Genomic DNA, 21464 nt, shown 5'->3' with positions numbered 1-21464 from the left:
GCAGGCTGAGCAGGGCCAGAAGCACTCCTGAGGGCTCAAGGCGTGCGCTGCAGCTCCGTGCTCTGACACTGCCAGAGCAGAGCAGCAACACCCGCAGCAGTTTGCCCCCTGAATATCAGGGAGCTCAGGACAATGCTTATTTACAGCTGCTGGAGCAAAGAAAAATCTGAAAAGAGCATCACCAATCCAATGAATCCATTCCCCTCCACCCATTTTTGTTGTTTTTTTTTTTGAATAGGGCAAATTAAACTTTCACAGAGTGACTACATGCTTGTTTACCAAGCTGCACTCAAATAGCCCCTGAAGTCCTATCCCTGCACCGATCCTTCACCACTTCAAAGCAGTTTTGGGTTGGTCAGGGTGCTGCTGCCTGTGCGGCACCACCACAGGCGAGCCCCAGGGCAGAGCAGCCCCCCAGGCCTCAGCGGCTTCCTCTGAAGTTCAAGACCTCGTGAGAGGTGGGACACACGCAAAGAGCAAGGGGGTAGTCAGGATTCTTGATGTGTCATTTCATCTCCCCCCCCTCAAGGTAATAATTTTTGCTGAAACAAACCTCAATTTCTTTTTTTAAACGAGAAAGTCAGAGTTCAAAGCCTACCCTTTCTGTTCTCAGGAGGATTAACAGCAGGTTTTAAAAATGAGATTTAAAAAGTCAAGTTAAAAGCCCACACAAGACACCTCTGCTTCCAGTCAGTTCTTTGACACAGATATAACAGCAGGCGAGACTGGCTCACGCAGAGCAAGCCAGGCTATGCAAAATGTGGATTTCTGCTCAAGCCACAGCAGTTTCCAGGACGTGGGGCTGCTCCCAGCCTGCACGAGCTTCACTGAGCTGCCGCCAGGTCCTGTGGGTGTGGAACAAGAAGGGGCAGCAAAGCAGTTTTAGCACTTTAGGTTTTTGGTCCATGCTACGCCACGGAACTGCGAGCCCTGCTTTAGGTGGGCAGTTCGCACGGCTCAGCCCTAGGGTACAAAGTGACCCGAGGAATTCTTCTTTCTGCAATGAATTGTGTTTCCTGCCTCTCCTGGCAGAGGCTCGGCTACTGGAGAGCTGAAGTCAAACCCACAGCAGAAGGAGCAGCTTCAGAGCAGCCTCATGGAGGCACGTGGACGGGCTGAGCCTGGTTCCTCCCGGCCAGGCTCTCTCCTGGACACATTTCACGACACAAATACACGGCCTGGGAGGGAGCAGCAGCAGCAAACGCCACTGCTGAGAGCTTTGTGACAGCTTTGGCACCTGGTGTCCCCAGGATCACCCGAGGCAGTCCATTCCTGAAATCAGTTCCCAGAGATTCTGCCCACTTGGAGACACCGATTTCTTTAGAACTAAAGCAGCAGCTAAATTCAAGTTAATATAAAATAAAGCGATTGAGATTAAGTAAATGAGGCGAACATAATATCTATATATATAAAAAAAAAAGCAATTTCCCCACAGGTATTTCTTCAGGAGGCTTCCCTCAGCGTCACACGGGAGCTCAGCAACGTGGAAGCCCTGGCTGTAAGGAAATGTTTCCATCGTGCTGCACCACCACGCGTTACGCTAACAGCACAACCCAAGCTGCAGCTGAGAAAAAAAGAACAAAACCTCCACCCGCACCCCCACCACAGGCTGCCCTTCAGCAGGAACAAAGTTTGAGTACACCCCAGATGATTCAACTGCAGCCGTCTTCGCTTCACTTGACTGTATTTAAATAAAATAAGGCATTTAAAAAACTGACAGGCGCTAAAACATCCTCCCATCCTCGCACCACATGCCAGGCCAACGTGCACCGCAGAGGACAGCCTCCTGGGGCAGGCTGCTGGGCAGTTTGTGGATGTCAGAGCGTGAGAAGCCGTTTCCATGAGGCAGCAAAAGAATATTGAGCACAGGCAGCCTCCAGCCAGTACCTGGGTTGCTCGGTTGAAGCCTGCGGCCGCAGCGTTGCCGTTAGGACAGATGAGGAGAGGGCTGGCACCCGGTAACCACCAGCAAGGAGCAGGCTTCCCTCCCGCTACAGCTCCCCCCGACCCCGCAGCGCGCAGTCTTTGCTCATCCCATCAGCCCTCAGAGCTTCTTCAAGCGGCTGTACAGTTCCCTTTTGCTCCTCTCACCAGCCCAGGTTCGGCTTTTGGTGCGAAATCTTTTCAAGTCTTCTTTGAAGTCCTCGTGGTGCATGGGGCGGTAGCTCTGGGGCTCGCAGAAGCTCTGGGGAAAGAGAAGCTGGTTTCACCTCAGCGCTCTGAGACCTGACACATCGCCAGGGCCTGGCAGGAGCCGCTCAGACAACGGCCTCCAGAGCAAACAGAACTGAGCCCACTGGGCTGGAGCAGCAGCAGGAGCCGCATACCAGGCGTTCGTGAGCAAAGCTGAGTGACATTCAGATTACAGCTACTTCAGAAGGGGTAGTTATCAAATTAAGGACTTTCAGCCCTGTGCACTGAGCTCTCACCCCACTTTTCTGGCAGACATCAGTAAGTAGTGCAAGCAAACTAAGGAAGCCTGTCCAGCGTTCACCTTGAAATAAGAAAGATTTGAAAAATGCATCTCCAGGCCTGGCAGATCCAGGCTCTCAGATGCGAGAGCAGTGAGCGCTGCCATCGGCTGTCCCGTGCTGCCACCTTGAGGCCCCCAGTCCTCCCATCTCAGGGGTGCAGCCAAGGGGCCAGAAACAACCCCTGGGGCATCCACGGCCACGCAGGAAAGCCAAAAAACATGACTGTCGTGAGCAGCAGTAACCCCAAGTGGGCCCTTATGCTGCTAGACACAACATCCCAATGAGGTGGGAAATGGTGTGTGGGCAAACGTGGGGACCAGCACACAGCCCTGCCTTGCTGCTGACACCCTGGCTGCAGAAAGGCTGAAGGAATCCCTCCCACCTGTTTGGAAGTGCACAGGAAGGTGATCTAAGAGATACTCAGAAGTGTGAGGCCCTGACAGGGACTAAAGCAAATCAGGCCACAGCCTAGTTTGTGCCAGAACAAGGAGGAACAGCCAACAGCTGAAATGCCAAAGCACCAGAAAACAAGCAATAGAAGAAACACCACCGTCATGGTGCTGGGAGGAGCTGCTGGGCATCTATTAGTCTCCTTTTCTGAGTTAGGAGTTGAAAAACTCAAGCTTTGCGCTTCCAATTTTGCTTTTTTAGTATAGCATACGACTTGACGTCTCCATTCGTCATACAGCAATTACTGTCAGGCCTCTCTCTTCTCTCCTAGTCCTTGCAGGCGAAAGCAGTCTTAAATTCCTTCTCTGAATGACATTTTAAACTCCTGGTTCTTATAAAAAGGCAGAAAACAGTTTTGTGTTTTACTCTAGAGACAAGCAGAAAAACATTTCAGCTACAGCAGCAAGACAGCTGTAAGGTATGGAATCAGCTTAGAGAAGTGAAGGGAACGTCACTGCCAAATGCTAACTGCTCTCAAAACAGGAGAGCACGGAACAAAGCAGAAAAAGCCACTCCAGGAAATTGGGGTATTTACTTATCCTTTCTCCTCTTTGAGTATGAAAACAGAAGGGCTGAATTTAAGTGTTACTTACACGGCATCTTAGGAAGAAATCCCTGTAGCCTCCCTTCAGGACATAGAGCTCTGGGTAGTGGAGGTTGGGGTATTCGTTACCCAGCCTGTCCCGCTCCCTCACAAACCGGCACCTGCAGCAGGAACAGATCCCACATCACATCTTGCCTTCAACAATTACCACGTGGAGCCACTGCTCCCCCCAGCCTCCCACTCCTTGGGCTGTGGTAGCAAGCTGCTGCCCGTTAGGGAAGCACCAGCAAGCCAGACTCGCTGCAAAGTGCAGCTAACTGCATTGCACTTTCCACTTTTAAGTGTTCCAGCGCACCAGCAGCATCTACTCGTGCTAAACCACACGTTCAGTAGCACGCCAGCACAGAAACTGGTGCCTCCCGGAAAGCTTTGCCCTCGCCCAGCACAGCGGGCAGTTTGTGTCTGGTGTTGTGGGGTAACTCACATCCGCGGGCCCCGCTCTGAAGAGAACTCGCAGTGGAACACTATGATCACCCGTTTGTTCTCCGACGGCCGGATTGGCTTCTTCAGCAAGAAGTCTTCCACGTCCTCTTCCATATGGAGGTTTACAGCACCCTGCAGAGGCAGTCACAGAATCAGAGCTTGGAGCAGATGATCTTGGAGGTCTTTTCCAGCCATCCCCCTGCTACCAATGTCACCCACTAAACCGTGTCCCTAAGCACCAGTCGTGCCCAAGTAAAGGAGAACAGCAACAAACCTGCCCCGCTTCCTCGCGAGCAGCTTTCTCCTCAAGTTTCCCAGAGGAGAACATTGGGAACAAAGCTTCAAACTCAAGCAGAACGTTACACACACAATCTAACACTGCCCTGAGTGACTGTGACCAGCCCCAGGTGGCCATTTCAACAGCTGGAGGCTGTGGCTGGTTGGATTTCACCTCCCACCTCACCGTGTTTGAGGGCCAGCCAGCTTACCTGACACCAAGAACAATTATGCTTTCCACAGCCCTTTGTTCTACAGATGAAGCAACCATTTAAATGAAATAAACTATTCTAATCTTAGCTACTCTGGATATCAGGATGCTGGACACTTGAATATTTCACATCTTCCTCTTCTTTAACATCTCCCTGCTTGCCACACAGGCCACCTCCTCTGGTTAAGGAAAGGGAATGGCTCCCTCCTCAACGTGCAGTCACTTTATCAACCAAGTGAGTGCTCAGTACCCTGAGATTCATGCAGTGTGCAGGCATAACAGGATCCCAAATCTCTCTGGTCTCCCTGGGCACCTCAGCCAGAAGATACACATGGTCTGAGACACTCCTAAGAAGTAAAGAAGAGCCCCACATGGTGCCAAGTGTCCCCATTTTGCCCGAGAGGCAACTTCAGACAGCTCCACATTGCTCTTACAGAGTCAGCAACAAACCTTAATGTGTCCCCCTTCATACTCATATGGATATCTACAGTCAATTATCACACATTCCTTGATGAAGCTTGCAAATTTTCCAGTCAGCACAGACACAATCTGAAAAAAAAAAAAAAAAAAAAGAAAACCCATGCAACAATACAGTTTAGATATTTTCAGATACTTTTAATAAATGAAGAGTTTTCCTTACTCTCCCTGGAACACATACCATTTCCGAGTCGATGTATTTTAAATCTTGATGCTTCCCATCAACAGTGTGGAACAAATAACCCTAGAAAACAGACAGCATTTAATTGAGAAATTCCAAGCATGTCCCACATACTTGGTAGCAGGGCATCCAGCAGCTAACTTCGTAACACAAATGCTTTATTGACCAGAATCTCTTCAGCAAAGCTTAAGAGTTAAAACAATTCTAAAATCCGAGGACAGCTTTTCTTTGGCTCCTGTGCTGAAGGGATTTTGTAGATATTTTTGAATGACCAGAAAAGAATCACTTCACATCTAACTTATGGAAGTGCCACTCTCAGTGACAGCCTTCACCAGTAATTTGATTAGGTACTGTTGAAGAGAAGTGCTTCGCTTGGGCTGGTTCAAGACATCTCTACCAAAAAAGAATTAATACAAATCACTTAATTACCTTTGAGAAGTCACCAATAAGGTCTCTCTGATCACTGTCCAAAATGCTTTCAATCTCTGCTGCAGAGGATTGTGTCTTTACTATCTTCAAATTCTAGAGGGAGACAGGTTAGAGAAGAACACTGAGCACTGACAGCAGAGACCCCTTCCCCACAGCGTAACCAAACTCCGTGTTTGCTGACACCCTGAACCGTGACTCAGTTTCCCTTTTGGCTCACAGGAGAACAGGTTCAGGAGCATACAACTAGTGCACCAACTCCCCTCAGCCCCTACACTATGCACAAATTCTGGATAGATCAATTCGTTAGCCTTCATAAACTAGGCAACTGTATTTCACCTTCCCCGCTTAATTAATTCTCTGCCACAACACTGAATGCCAAGCCACCAACCGTTGCGTCTTCGGATGGTGTTCCAGGCAGGCTTTTCCTCTTCTTGCTTTTCCCTGGAGAATTCTCTTCCTGCGACCTCTCCATCCTTTTCTGCGTAGTTCTGCCTACACCACTGGGCAGAGCTGAAGAGCCAAACAAGCGGCATCGTTTGGCCTACAAGGAGAGAAGTTAGAGTTGTCTAGCAAAGATTAAGATTAAAAATTAAGCCAGCCTCAGACTTTCAGACTATTGAAAGTTTTGCCTTATATAAGACAGTCACTGCATAACAACAGCAGGAAGGAAATAAGGTCATCTAAATTGGGGACCTACACTGCCAACAACACTTGTCTCTTGCTGTGCAGACTGGGTGAGCATAGAGCACAATGAGATGTGCTGGCAGAGTGCTTTCTATCAATTAGCAGACAATCTACCAGCAGATTAAAAGCCTTCTGCTGCGAGACTGAACTGCCCTCACAGTCTATTATCAGAAGACGGGGCTACAGGCACTTCAGGTAAGCCTGTGAAAAATGTTTTCAAGATATGTCAACAAGTATCTGATAAGGGAAGTCAAAATCTTCCTGCATTTATGAAGTGTTTTAGTAAAAAGTTAACAGATACATGCACGCAATGAGCATTGTTCTACACTGACGCAACCTTTCAGGCATCAGGCTTTAGCAATTACAAAATAGTGTAGGGTTTTTATACTACATCTTGTTTTGTTATACGGGATGTAGGATCAGAGGCAGTGTGATCACTTTTCCCAGGAGTGAAAATGTCTGCCAGAACAAAGTTCCCATCTCTGTTCTGTTGTGCTCTGCTTGAGCACTCACCCGCATGTCCGTTTTCCTCATGACTAGCGGTGCAGTCCAGAGGCTTGCCACGTCAGATGGCATCTCCTCATCATTCTGGGAAATGAAAGTTCATTCTCATTTATTTCACCAGGGACAGACACTGTAAATATCTAAGGCTCTTGCATAGCTTGGGCAAACATTGCAATTTAATTCAGCTGCCAGAGCAGGTTTCGGAATTCAGCTCAATTACTAGCCCAATACTCAATAAAGTAACAGAATGAGCTGACACATGTTGGAACAGGTAAGTTATATCAATTGTTACTTAACAGCGATACTCTTCCAAAGCATTAAGCTTCTCAAGTTCAATTAGAAATAGTCTTGAAAGCAAGTATTACCTCTAGCTCTTCAACAAGTTTTCTTTAGAAAATACCAACTACTCAAATAATTCTTCCTAGTAATGCAATTCAGCTACCAACAGAACAGCAGCAATACCTTTAACTGCTGCTCTCCCACCAAGCAAATACCACTGCCTGCACTAAGAAAAAGCACATATAAAAATAGAAAAATGGAAGCATTGCAAAAGATAAGTCTTTCAGGAATCCTTAGTACCTGGCTTTTTGCAGACTGACATAACACTGCACTGACTTCTAGAACATACATGAGCTGCAGACATACTGTTGGCAGACTTAATGTTATACAGAGATGATTTTAAGTGTTGATATTTTGTACATACCTTCAAATCTTGCTCATCTAAGAGCTCTAGGAATCCATCATCATCTTCGCTTTCAGAGGAAGCTAGAGGTGACTGCTGCTGGAAAGCTGACCTGTGGTTTTCCAGCTCACCCGTGGGTATTTCATTAGATGGAAACTGAGGAAAAAATAATTAGCTTTAATATTCTCTCTTTACAAGATACTGCAAACAGAGATGATGCCATGCTGCTCACTAAACTACAGAAAAGATGGAGGTTATCCCAGCATTTTGAATAGATGGACTCGAGCAAACCCCAGACCAAGTTCCAGTACTTTATTTGATCCTTACAACTGCAGAGTGTTTTGTTAGCCTGGTTACACAATAATCCTCTTCTCTTAAAAGTTACTCAGTGAAGATGCAAAAGGGAGGTACTGATAGTGTCATAGGAACAGGAATATTAACTCCACAGTTCTGAAGTACAAGATCAGGAGTACTAAACATGATGAAGTACTACAAGATTCAAGGAATGGAGAGAAGACTTGGCCCCTCTGCTCTGTTTCTGTGCAAGGATCCATCATGTTTGTTTTCTATTGCTTTGCAAAACTTTGCAGAAGCAACTGGCACATCAAGTAATATTTTTTTTTTCCTGTGTGTCATATCTGGATAAGATCCAGTTGCATCTACTCAGTTGGCTTCTTTGTTCCCAATGCATCTGCATCAATACAAATACCCACTTTCCTGATAACAGAACCAATTACAAATTAAAACTTTATCTATTCCGCATTTATGTCCCCATTCACTTGACTTACTGCAGCATAGCCTCAGCTCTGTATTTACTCATCTTCCACAGACTACAGAAGAACTACAGAACAACCTCTCATGAGCCAAACACAAGAAGAGTTTTCTCATCTGACAGATAGATAAGCTTTCCTATTTGGCACATGAATAGTGACAACAAACAGCAGTGTCTTAGAACCACGATGCAATTCTTCCTGTTCCCTAACAGTACGTATGCAGAGGATTAGGTGGGAATTAGTTGACTAAAACACTGCGGTACTTACTCCCTGAGCTGAGGAGGAATTTTGCCTTTGTCCAGGAACACCTTTGCCATCACGGGAATGGACGTGCACAGAACTACGAGAAGCTGGTTTGGTTGGCTTCTTAAACTCAAACGATTCCTGAATTGAAAAACAGAAAAGCGATCGTTTTTACCAAAACAAGCTGTGTAAGTTGCTAGGATCATTGCATCTTCTTTCTTTAAGCTATCTGACATGTTGGATGTTAAGTTCCCTGCTGCCAACAGAAATTGGAGCGTGAATGTTTTCAAAGTAAAGATGTTACAATAGTGATTCATAACCAATAACCAAGGTTTCATCCTCTTGTTATCTGCAGGTTTAAGGATTATTATTTTTTTTTAATTTCTTTTGGTAGTCAATTTCTCTGCAAAAGAAATCATTTTTAAGGCAGCCAAGGCTGTGGCTTGGTCAACAGAATTCTGTTTGTTGCTAGGTGACAGGCCCTGACTCCTGAGCACTTTTCTGCAGAGACCTGTCGATGGCATGTCCAGCAGCCAGGCCATACAGACCAAGTAGATAAAAGAGCATTTGTGCTGCTGAGGAACCCAAGTTCCTTATATCAGCAGTGAAAAAAGATATGGTGAACCATGCAGCCCCCTCACAGCTACCTAAAGGTAGCACTATGAAAACATTTTGCCCTGCCACAGACTAGGCAGGTCCTATAGCACAAAGGAAGACCTGCACAGCCAAAGCCTTCCCAATTTTTATTAATCTGTAGTCAGTTTGCAGTCACTGATTATAATCAGTGTTGCTGCACTTCACTGCAAGTTTCCCCGAGATAAGCTGTGCAAAAACTTTGTCACATCTGAGCTGTAGTCTGGCAGGCACCAAGCAAAGCCTCTTCCACTGTGCCTGCTGAGGAAGGGGTGTGCTAATTCAGCTTCCTCGCTATCACCTCTTACACAATCATCTCGGGAGACAAAAAACAATGCTTACATTCTCCTTGTTTTCATTTTGCTCTAAGAGTTGAAAAGCATCACAATCCAGAGAATCTGAATGGCTTCTCTTCAGAGCGGGACTGGATCCCAGGAGCCTCTGCTACAAAATTCATAGAGAAATGCTAGTTTAGTGTCATGCTGTAACCTTTGCATAACCAGATCTTAAGCAAAAGAGGAGTTATCAGGAATATAAAGCATTCATCTGCAAGTTGGGGCACCTATGTGCAGGACATCTCATGCAGGTATCAAAATGCATTTCTCCAATTGCACTGCTGACAAAGCTACAGAACTGAAGTTTTACATCAACACGTGGACAAGATTTCAAGTTTAGAAGCTGTCATTTTGACAGTTTAAGTCAAGCACCATAGCAGCTGTTCTTGAAGCCAAGAAATTAGCAAGATGTGGGACAGATCCAACTAAAAACACTTAACACACGAAATCCTTTAACATTTACACAAGATCAATACCACCCTCACTTACTGGCAGTGAATGTATTCTTCTGAGAGGCAGTCGAATGCTACAACAAAAAAGAACCAAGATTACTATCTTTTAAAAGACAATGTTGAAATAAATGTGAGTAGAACTCACTTTTTTTTTTTTCCAACAGAATTATAAGCTAGAGGCAAATCCAGAACAGTCGCTGATAAAGTTAAAACAAAAATACTTACTTCAGTCTGCTAGATTCAAGAATCGCCTTCTCAAACCTGAAATTGAGATGCCCCACAGTTAGCAAAGGATAGTAGACTAAAAGTCAGCCTTTTATTTAAGTCAGAGCATTATGCTAAACAGAAGCCAACATGCTTTTTGATGACGCTTTGTCCTTCTCAAGAGGTATTTACAGCCAGCTTATCCCATCCCAGTTTTCAAAGCACTAACTGGAATCCTGCTTTCCTCTCAGCATCATCTAGACAAGGAGCTAGATTAAAGGAATAAAAGCTTGGTAAATCAGGAACCAAAGGCATTTGGCCCACATAAATAAAGGACAAAGGATCTTTTTAAAACTTGAATTGGGAGAGGCAAATTCCAAGCTAAAAACAACTGCTTTGTACCAGTTAAAGCATACACAAGCAAAAGTTACAGAGTAAGTGCTGAGGGCAAAACTCCATGTGACTTGGTGCAGCCTCAGACCCTTGTAAGGCACCAGTGTCACACACAAATGGCTGAGTTAGTACAACACCAACGCAGCCCCAAGACCTGCAAGTACTCTGGGACACAGACAAGACAGCGAGCCAGCATCTGCACAGCACTAAGGCACACACTTCTAGAAGTCTGAGACAAAAACACACTGCACACATGCCACACCAAAGGAAAAAAAAAACAACAAAAAAAACACATCAAGGTTCTCATTAGCCTGTATTTGTTAGTAGTACAGCATGAAAAAGAAGTCAGGCTTAGCTTAGGGTTACGTACGTTTCTTCCATGATGTCGTTGGAGGTCAGAGGGCTGGGTGAATCCAAGGCACAACCTGCACAAGACAGACACCATTTTCTAACAAGCAGTGTCTTAGCACCAAGCAAACACAAGTTATTGGGCTTCGCTATAGAATTCCCCAAAAAGACACTGAGTCACCTAACGTGGAATAATCTTGGCTTATTCTCTCACATATATCTTAGTCATTTAATCCTTTACTTTTTTAAGCCATGTTCTCAGTTACATCTGTTAAAAAAAAAAAAAGGCCATTTTTAACACATACTAGTGCACTGTAAACAAAAACAAAGCACCCCATAAGCAAAAATAACACAAGCAGAACATTACAACTACACAGCCTCTTCTAAGTACAGTCGGATATGAAACCCGCTTAAACACAGATCCTCAGGGAGCTTCTGTTTTACAGTATCCACAATCCCTATTGACAGGCACACAGCTTACCAGAACGTGCTCTGTAGGATCACACCAAGACTTGCTGCTACTTCAGCAACTGATCTAAGCTAACAGCTACAAAACTCACCTGGCTAACAGGACAGGTGGAGGTCTCAGCACAGCTGAAGCCTTACAAGTATTTTGTAAACACTGGGGACCAGCTTTGGAGGCAGGAAAAAAAAGCCAAGAAGTAGAATAACCAAGCTGGCTACATCTCTATCTCCTCTTGAGGCTTGCCAGCTGTACTCACTTTCTGGCTTCCTTTGAAGAAATATGCACAAAGTGGTGCACAAACTCCAGTGAAAACACTGGGCCAGCAAAATATCAGAAGCTTCTCTGAATCTTCAAATTATGGGGTAACTGTTTATTTTATTTCCACTGATAAAATTCATCTCACCCAGAGGGGGGAAAAAAACGAATCAAGAGTACTTCTAGGCAAGTATCAGTCCTAAAACCCAGCTCCCCAGATTTCAAGATAAACAGCCAGCTTCTGTATGCAAAAAAGCCACAAACAAAACGCAAGCCACAAAGGAAACCCTGCTGAACACTTGATTCAAGCGTGCAGGGCAGGTTAGCACAGTTTGGGTTTAAAGAGAGAAACCACTCGCTTTCAAAGTTACCACCCTGCAAAGGGCAGAAACCCAAAGTGGTCCCATTCAGAGCGGGGTGCAGATACGTGCTGGCTCCTATCAGTGCGTAACGAAACGTTATCTCAGTTCTCCAGACCACAGCCCCAACGTGCAGCACTCACAGGCCAGTATCTGCCAGCCCCCACAGACTGGAGAATAGTGGGGCTCCAGTTCCCTGGGGAAGCCTATCTCGGGCTATCTCGAGCTTCCACCCCTGCTGCAAGAGGGGCTGATCCACTCACGATAAGGTGTTGACCTACTGCCACGTACAGAGCAGATCAAGGCAATCAGAAAACGTCCTGATAATCTGGATTTTCTCTCTACAAATCATGCTGGAGCACAAATCAGAGCAGGTCAGTAGCTACATCTTGCTTTTCTTTCCCCTCCTTAGGATGACTTCTCTGTGTCAGAGTCCCCCTCTGGAGCCAGAACCAGTTTTTCCTCCACGCTAGCTCTGCTGCTTGCATGCTCCGGGACAATTAAAGAACCCACAACCCAAAACAGGGACTGCAGGAGCTTTGCTGAGGGATGGAGATGTGCCTGCCCTCCACGAGCCTGAGGACAAGAAGTGGCTACAGGGATTGCAGGCAGCATTAGCTCTGTGTCCCAAACCTGAAAGCAGGGTGCAGATTCAGTGCCCTTCATCCCTTACCCGTTTTTACTCCCTGAGAAGACCCTACCTGAGTCTGTTGACTCTGATGACACCGTTCTCTGCAGACCACTGGTATTCTTGTTTCCCGGATCTTGTTCAGCGTTTTCGTGCTGACTGTAAAAGAAGTTCAGGGCTCGTTTTAAATGCTTGTAAAGTGAGGAACACAGAAGGATACGAAGGCAGCTATACAGCACAGGGAAGCATAACCCAAAACAGTTACTGCCAGCCAAGTACAGGAATTCCTGCAGACAGCAGTCTTTTGGGTGCTCCGTGCTGCTGAACACATGGGCAATGCCACCACCAGATCACCGCACCTACAGACATGCTCAGGGCCTTCAGAGACCTCAATTTCAGTGTTTTTTTCTTTTAAACAATACACGTGTAGTACTGGTGATGTTAGAAACAAGGCTTCCAAGAGAGGAAGAGGAGGGGTGGCTGGAGAAGGGAGTTTGTAGAGAAAATAACTCAAACCATGAGGGCTTTCTGAAACTACGCTTTAGTCTCTCATGATCCTGTACCTTCCCAAATGAAGGCTCTAATAAAGCAAGGTGTCATTTTGCAATAAAACTTTAGGACTAAAACCACTTTAAACACGGAGTAGGACATCGGTGCCTGGAGTCCTGGCAGCACCTCCCATATAATCCACTAGAAAAACCTTCATCAGAGCCCAGTTATCTTTCGTGGGACTGTAACCCTCTGTGGCAGCCACTGATTTAATGATTGCTTTGCATCTAAAAAGTTAGACAATTGTCTTTTAGGTGTTTTTTTTGTTGTTGAGTAGTGAGATCTCAAGTTCTGACTGATGAGTTAAGACCCTCCCCTCCCACAGGACCATCAGATGAGCGTGTGGGTGAAGGGGCTCGAGGCACCCAGAGCCCCAGAGAGCTGAAGGAGCGCATGAACTGCCCGAGCCCTGCAGGCACACGCGCCCTTCACACGTGGGCAGGGGTCCCAGCAGCTTCACAGAGATGCATATCATGCACAGGAACGCTCTGTTATCTGAATTATGGGAAGAGCTTCTGCAGGGCGGCTTCTTTCCTCGTGCCAGGTAATGCAAAAGGTGCACCAGGGCACGAGCTAGGGGCACCAAGTCAAAGGACAGAATAATAACCGTGGAGGGGGCTGGTGCAAGTCGCTCGCAGGAATTCCAGGAATCTGAAGGAGGGGTGAACCATAAAGAAGGCAGATTACAGAAATGAAAGTGATAGAAAGCCAAAAAGCAAAGGGCAAAGAGCAGGAGGGCTCTCAGGACCGCACAGGAGGCCAGAGCAAGGCAGGGGCTGTAGGGGACGGATTGAAGAGCTGGGAAAGGGGAAAACATGCAGCCTTGGAGCTAAGTACAGGGAAGGGCTCGGAGTGAGGCAGATGCCCTGAGCTGGGAGAAGATGGTGGCACGTGGTGAGCCACCAGGGGAGGAGGAACACGGCCTAGGAGGCAGCAGGAGCCCCAGCACGTGTGGGCAGGGGAGCAGGGCCTGCACGGGAGGGAAAAAAAAGGCGGCAGGGAAGGGGGAATGCGGTGGGAGGAGGAGCAGTGGAGGGGGCTCGGTTTGGGGGCAGCACGGGAAAAACTGCTTGGGGGGTGGGGAATGAGCTCAAGGTCCTGCATTTTGGGGGTGGAAGAGGCCCTCGAGGCTTCAGTTGGGGGAGAGGGAGAGGAAGAAGAAACCCTTGAGGCTGCAGTTTAGAGGGGGGGGAGGAGGAGGAAGAGGAGGCCCTCAAGACTGCAGTTGGGGGGGGGGGGGGGGGGGGGGGGGGAGAAGAGTTCCTCGAGGCTGCAGTTGGGAAGGGGGGGGGGAGAAGATGAGGCCCTTGAGGCTGCAATTTGGGGTGGGGGAGAGGAAGAAGAGGCCCCCAAAGCTGAAGTTAGGAGGGGGAAGAAGAGACCCTCGAGGCTGCAGTTTAGAGGGGGGGGAGGAGGAAGAGGAGGCCCTCAAGACTGCAGTTGAGGGGGGGGGAGGAAGAAGAGTTCCTCAAGGCTGCAGTTGGGGGGGGGGGGGGGGAGAGGCCCTCGAGGCTGCAGTTTTTGATGTTAGAGGAAGAAGGGACCCTCGATGTACAGCTGGGGGGGAAGGAAAAAGAGGAGACCCTCAGGGCAGTAATTTGGGGGGGGGGAGGGAGGAGGAAGAAGAGGTCCTCGAGGCTGCAGTTGGGGGGAAGAGGAGGGGGAAGAAGGGACCCTCGAGGCTGCAGTTGGGGGTGGAAGGAAGAGGAGACCCTCGAGGATGTAATTTGGGGGGGGAGGGAGAGGTAGAAAAGGCCCTGAAGGCAACAGTTGGGGGGGGGGGGGGGGGCAGGTAGCTGAGGCCCTCGAGGCCCTGTTTCTGCAGGGGGAAAGGGGCAGAGGCGCCCCTCGGGGCCCTGCCGGAGCAGAGGGGACGCGACGGGACCCCCCCCAAGGCCTCGCCTCACGTGTGGGGAGAGAAAAAGAAAGGAGGGGAGAGAAAAAGAAAGGGAAGGAGACGAGCCCCCGGCCCTGCTCTGAGGGGAGCGGAGCCCCCAGGCCTCGCTGAGGGCCGCGAACAGGCCCCAGAGGTGGTGGGGGGGGATGGGGGGGACACGGGGCCCGCGCGGACTGACCCGGCCGAGCCGCGTCCCAGCTGCTCCATGGTGAGGCGGAGGTCGGAGACGGGCGAGAGCTCGGCGGGGAACAGCGCCTTGACGGCGGCGGGGGAGGCCGGCGAGAGCAGCAGGAGGCGGCGGCGGTGTGAGCCGCCCGGCGCGGCCTCCATCGTTCCTCCCGGCCTCCTGTCAGCGCCGCCGCCCGCCCCGAAGCTGGCGCCAAAGCTCCCGCCGCCAATCGCAAGGCCGCTCTGCGCGGCGCCGCGCGGGGGGCGGCTTTTATAGCCTCCCGGCGCCCCGCCCACCTCCCGCTCGCCGGCCAATCGGAGTGGGAGAAGGGCGACTTCCCGGCTGGTTGACGGCCGTTCTGACCAATAAGAGAGGGGTACGGTGGGGGGACTGCACTTCCCAGCGTGCCGCCGCGAGGCGGGCAACGCGCTCACTGGTTGCCCGCCTCGCTGTGGCATGCTGGGAAATGTAGTCCTCTGCCTTTGCCTCCCCGTCGGAGGCTGTGTCCCCGCGGTTCTCCCCCCCCCTTAAAATGGGGGAAGATGAGGAGAAAAGGCACAAAACGGGCAAAAAACGGGGCCTCGGTGAACCGAGGGGCCCGGCCCGGGCCATTTCTGCCCAAACAATGCCCTTGATGGTGATAAACAAGCGGTGTCCCCAGGGAGGGAGGCGCTGAGCGCCGGCGTCCAGCCGAGCACTGCCGCAGTCAACACAGCAATGGAGGCGTCTGTCACAAGCAGCACATCTGGAACCTTCCAGGGCCCCACAGCCTCCCCAGAGCAACACCAACATCGGGGCACGTCCCGGTGGCACCCTCAGCAGAGCCCCACAGGCACCTCTGGGCTCCGTCTGTCCCCTTTCTGTGCAGCACGAGGCTCCCTTTGTCTCGTTTCCCGGCCGTTTGCTGCGTTCCCAGGGCTGCGGCGCCTGCACAGCTCATTGCTCCTCCGTGCTCTGCCCGCCCGGCAATTCCCCGGCCCTTGGGGCGAACGGGGAGGAAAGGCACGCATCCATTTTGCTTGGCTGCAAAATGGATGCGTGCCCGGCCTCTCAGAGGACAGACACCTCGCTGTGCCCTGCCCTGTAATGTCAGCCCTGCCCCCGGCCCTTGGTCGTGGAGGCAGCAATGGCTGTACACGATCCCATTTTGTAGGCTGAAAAATAGGGAAATAGTGGGACAGGCCACGTATTTTCTCCTTTTATAAGGGGTTGCAGATCTCTGCTGCTGGCCTGAGCCCCCGGGATGTGCTCTGCCAGAGCTCCCAGTGCTGCCCTTCCAGCCGCAGAGCTGGTGGGTCTGATGTTATCAGCCCTGATAAGTGTAGGTATGGGCCTGGCTGGGGGATCCCCTGGCTCCAGGACACCACACATCCCTCTGCCTGGGCCCTGCCACCCCATTTGGGGTGCTCGCAGTCCCTTGATGAGACACCACAGCATTTGCTCCCTCCTGTCTCCCCCTGACCACCCGGGATCTCACAGATCATCATCACACCCCTGCCACCACCAGCCCTCCCTGCAGCTCCCTGCTGGGCCCTGAACTTTTCTTTTTTAAGGAGGGGAACACTTTTGGATGTTTTATGTGGGTACTTCCCAACACAATTAGCAGCTCTGTGTCACCACCCTGAGTTCCTGGGTGCGGGGTGACTGTGTCCCAGCGCTGCCCCCACCACACCAAGCCAGAGCCAAGCAGCGCTGTCAGAGACCCCACGGGCTCCCAAAACTTCCCTGCCCCTCTCCTGTTTCTCGCCTTCTTCATCTTACCTCCCTGTCTCTGCAGGGACAGGTGGACATTGTCACTGGGAGATCTGCCCGGTATAGCAGCATGTTCCCCATGGCCATGCTGAGTCCTTCCTCCGCACAGACACCATGGCCACCCCCCAGCCCACTTGTCCCCATCCCCTCCCAGTTGTCCCCTCCAGCTCCCAGTAAAGCCTCAGCCTGGGAGCTCTGGGAGCGCAGGATGCTGGCAGTGCCCGTCAGTCTCTCGGGGGTGTCAGGGAGGTTTTGGTGTTCTTCTCCAATATGCAAGGTTTTGTGATCCCTTGAGATGGTCAGGGATGGGTTGGCTGTCTCTGCATCCAGTGTCACCTTCATTAATGCACAACAGAGAGCAATGTCGGTCTGTTTCCTGCTGAAAAGCAAACCAGCTTCTTATATTTATATATATTTTTATATATTTATTTATATTTATTTATATTTATATATATAAAGCGCCTATCACCATATTGATAAGCACTCTTTGGAACCACTATGATGACGGGTAAGAACAGGAGCTGGCCTGCTAGTACCTCAGCACTTCTGGTTCCAACCAATTTATATAAAAAGAACCCTTTTCCCTCCTCTTTTGCAGGGTCATGCGAGCACACCGGGCCCCACCAGTGCACATGCAGCACCACAACCCCTCAGAGGGCACAGCACCCTCACTGCCCTCCCTGCTGGTCCCAAAATGCTCCCTGAAGCAGGATGGAGCCGGGCAGCGTTGCCACGTGCCAGGGACGGATGCAATGGGGTTTGCCAACCCCCTGCATCCATCTCTGCTCGATAGCCCATTCCTCCAGGGCCTCACGTCGGGGACCACAGCGTGGGGGAAACTGGGGCAGGCTCATCCTGCACATCAGCCCCAAAACTGAGAGGACAGCTGGACTGCGGATGGCTTCAACCTGCCTCGAGCCCTACGATGCTGCCAGGACTACGGGGGGCCCTGGGAGCACACGGAGGCATTTCCAATCTCTGCCTAAAAGCCAAAGGTGTGCACCCGCTGCTACGTTTAACCCAGGTCTCACAGATCACAGCGTGAGAAGAGAAAGTCTTCAGAAACAGCAGAGCCAAGGGCCAAGTGCTGCCCCAGCTCTTACGTGGCATTAGCATCTCTGGGTCACTCCTGGCGTGGAAGTAGAGCTTTATTTTCACAGCAGACCCAGTTAAAACGAAGGGATCCAGTTTTAGACGGACACGGGATTTAGATGTTGGGCTGTGAACCCATCACTGCCCCAAGGAGATAAGGAAGCTCATTTCTGGAAAGTTTCTCTCCCCATTTGTGCCCAGCAACTCCAAAATCTTCCCCCTTTCTCTGTCCAACGTGCTCAGTAGGTTCACTAGAAGAAGGACAGGGAATTACAGGAGGTCTCTCTCCTCTTGTGGTACCTCTTGTGGCAACATCCCAGAGCCCAGCCACTGCCACACTGGGTCCCAGGCGCCGCCACAGAGGTGCAACCACCTCCGGCTCCAGATAACATCACACGAAGCAGGATGCGGTGCTGCAGAGATGGGGGACAAAGAGCACGGGGAAAGGGAAAAAGGGTTTGGGGGGGAGAGCAGGAGGAGAGGGGAGAGAGGTGGCAAGGCTGGATGTCCCAAAATGACAGCGGAGCTGAACGAGGCCAGGATGGAGGGATATATGGGATGGTCAGGGAGGAAACAGCAGTGTTATGGGGACGGGGATAAAAATTGATGGGGAGAGGGAAACACGGGGTGTGCCAATGAAGAGGGGTGGGCGGACAGGTAGGGAGGGCATGGCAGACACATAACCATCAGCGCATCGCTTTTGTTTTCTCCTTGGGGATTAAACTCTTCTTTCTGTTTTTCTAGGGGAAAAAAAAAATAATAATGGTCTGGACTGTCTCCTAGAGGAAAATAAAAGCATATTTGGTGATTTGGGGGTTAGATTTGCAGGAGTGAGATTGCATCACCAAACAGACCCTGGGGGGGCAGAGAGGGGTGAGTGGGGCACATTTTTTGAGGTTACCTCGGTTGGGAAAGGCTGAGCTCAGCGACAGCACCCACCTCTGCTACAAACCGGCTAGAGAGAGCACGGTGTGCAGCTGTTTTGGCCAGGAACATTTCTGGAACAGCTTCATGTGGAAACCCTGAAGTTTCTGGGCTTTTTTTTTATTATTATTTATTAGGAAAAAACAACTTTTGGTGTTGGAAGTGGGATTTGTGGGAAGAGGCTGGGAGTGACAGCAGCGCTGCGGCTCGGATGCGCTCCGTAAATCGGAACAGAAACGTAAATTTTGAACAGAAACTCCTGCTCCTCCAAGGTGTGCCCCTGAAGGAGGGGGCTCCTGAGGGGGGAGACCCCAGCCCACACGCAGAGGAGACCCCAACCTGTGCCCAAAATGCCCCCCAATCTGTTCCCAAAGGAGACCCCGACGCCTGCCTACTGGGGACCCCACCTTGTGCATGTGCACAAGTCTGTGCACGTGTCCATGGCTCCCTTTGTGTGTCCATGCTTTCGGGTCTCAGCTTTCGGAATCTGGTTAAAAAAAATCCCATTCCCGAGCACTCAGAGCCTTCAGGGCTGCGGTTCGGCACGGCCGCCCTGGGTGCTTCGACCACTTAAAGAAATTAAATCATTTACAGCCTGAAACGTGCCCGGGAGCTTCTCCCCAGCGGGCCGGCGGTGCCGAGCGGCGACCGATTTCCACCCGCCGGGCTCAGGGTTAATGCAGCTGAAGGGATTGTGCCAGGGCAGCAGCTGGGACAAGCGGGAGCCCAGAGTAATCCCCTGCTCAAGCGGCTTCCTGGGGCCGCCCGCTTCGCTGCGCCCCTTCCGCAGGCAAATAAATCCCAGTGAGGGGCTCCGGGCTCCATCCTGCCCCCCAGGGCTGCCCACCATTCCCCCTATTTCTTCTTAGGAATTAAAAAAAGGAGGCCGCCTGGGCTGTGGTGTTGCCAGCCTCCTGCCATGAACAGGGGTGCTGAGAAATAGAATTGGTTCGGTTCTTGCTTTTTTTTCATCTTCCTAATTACAAGCGGGGGGACACAGACCCCAAAACCCAAATGGCTCCCAGCACGTTTTGGGCAGCAGCCTGGTGGCGGAGACCCAGGAACCTTGGCCAGAGCCTGCCCTGGCAGCCCCAAAGTGCTCCTGGCTGTGCTGGGTTGCTTCCTAGCTCGGAAGAGTCTGGGAATGACAAATTTAGGAGCTGTTCATATGCACACGTCGATATCCACGAGCCTTGTTGGCAAACGTGCTTTGAGAACCGCGGAAATGCCAGGGCTTCGATACAGCATTGGCTCTGGAAACAGCAGGGCAGTTGACCCAAAAATCGTGGTTTTTAATGGCCCCCACAGCCTCTCCCATCACCGCTGTGTTTGGTGACACCACCTCCTCACACCACATCCAGCACCACGGCCCCGTGCCCGGCCGGGAACCCAGCGCTGCTGCCCCAGACATGGCCGGGATGCGATGGGGACAGCTCGGAGACACCGGGGACCTGCACACCAGGGGTCTCCCGGCAGCAAGACCCCCTTGATTTGGGGGCAGAGCTGGTAAAGGCTCTGCAATGCCACTGGTAAGGGCACGAACAGCCCTGCTCGCCGAGATGCATTGAAGGAGAGCAGCAGAAACCCCAAAGTTTTGTGCACGGGGACACCGTGACCCCACAGGGATCATCGCAGGAGGACGGGGGCGAGCAGGAGCAGCTCGGGACAGGCTCGTGGGTCTCAGCCCTTGGGGGACACGGCCACACACCCACGGCAGGACCCAGGGGACGTCCTCCTGCCTCCATGCACCGCGCCTCGCGCCTGTGACCCCTTGGGCACAGCTCTCGTGGCAGCAGCAGGGCCGGGTGCCCGGGGTCACCGCTGCCAGAAACGAGCGTTTGGAGGAGCCTCGGTGGCGGGGCCCTACCAGAAAGATGTCCTTGGACTGGAACTAGCATTTTATTCTATTGTATAATCCATGAGTGCGTCACAGCCCCGAGAGCCGGGCAGGCACCTGTCAGCGCTTCCAGTTTCGATACACAGAGAACCCTCCTTGCCCCCTGCATCTGCCGGAGCTCCCCGCCGCCACGCGGCCACCGCGGCCACCACCCCCGAGAGGTGGCAGCGCCTGGCGCCGGGGCAGCAGCACCTCTGCAGAGCTCCCGGGCAAAAAGTGACTGTGCCACAATCAGCCTGCGGAGCACTCGGGAGAGAAAAAAAAAAAAAAAAAAAAAAAAAAAAAAAGATATATATATATATATAGCTTGGCCATCCTAAGTTTGCTTATCAAATAAAAAGTTCCTCCACATTTATTTAAAAAACCAAACAGTAGATTTAAAAAGCAGTTACGAGTCCTACTCCGGCAAAACACCCTGTACAGGTTTTCCTTTGTCGTTGGCTGTCGTTGTCGATGGTGAGGATCTTCCCTAAATCAGCTGCTGCTGTTAATTTTATATATATATAATCTCTTAATTTTGCCGCGCGTTGCTTGCTTTAATTAATTAATTTATTTCCAATCGGCCTAGCTGTCTCCACCAGAGCAGCGGCGCTACCACACAAAGCTTCCTTGATGTCCATGCCCTGAGCCGGGGGGGTGGGAGGGGATGGAGGGATGGGGGGGGGGGGGAGAGATGAGCGAAGGAGGAGGATGAGGAGGA

At 50.7% G+C, this 21464-nt stretch overlaps 1 protein-coding gene across 1 annotated transcript; it reads right to left on the bottom strand.

Moving 5' to 3' along the window:
• Positions 1 to 221: 221 nt before the first annotated feature.
• On the bottom strand, positions 222 to 15316 carry CDC25A (cell division cycle 25A). Its single transcript, XM_032183010.1, has 16 exons — positions 15109 to 15316; positions 12558 to 12643; positions 10799 to 10853; positions 10057 to 10092; positions 9869 to 9905; positions 9387 to 9488; positions 8436 to 8552; positions 7417 to 7551; positions 6723 to 6797; positions 5914 to 6066; positions 5526 to 5618; positions 5097 to 5159; positions 4889 to 4987; positions 3953 to 4083; positions 3518 to 3629; positions 222 to 2185 (listed from the first exon to the last, which is right to left on the bottom strand). The coding sequence occupies exons 1-16, from the start codon at positions 15258 to 15260 to the stop codon at positions 2045 to 2047; spliced, it is 1587 nt and encodes a 528-aa protein (XP_032038901.1). The 5' UTR covers positions 15261 to 15316; the 3' UTR covers positions 222 to 2044.
• Between the last annotated feature and the right edge of the window lie 6148 nt (positions 15317 to 21464).

This window comes from Aythya fuligula, chromosome 2 (assembly GCF_009819795.1).
Source record: "Aythya fuligula isolate bAytFul2 chromosome 2, bAytFul2.pri, whole genome shotgun sequence".
NCBI lineage: Eukaryota > Metazoa > Chordata > Aves > Anseriformes > Anatidae > Aythya > Aythya fuligula.
This window is presented reverse-complemented; position numbering and strand designations above follow the sequence as displayed.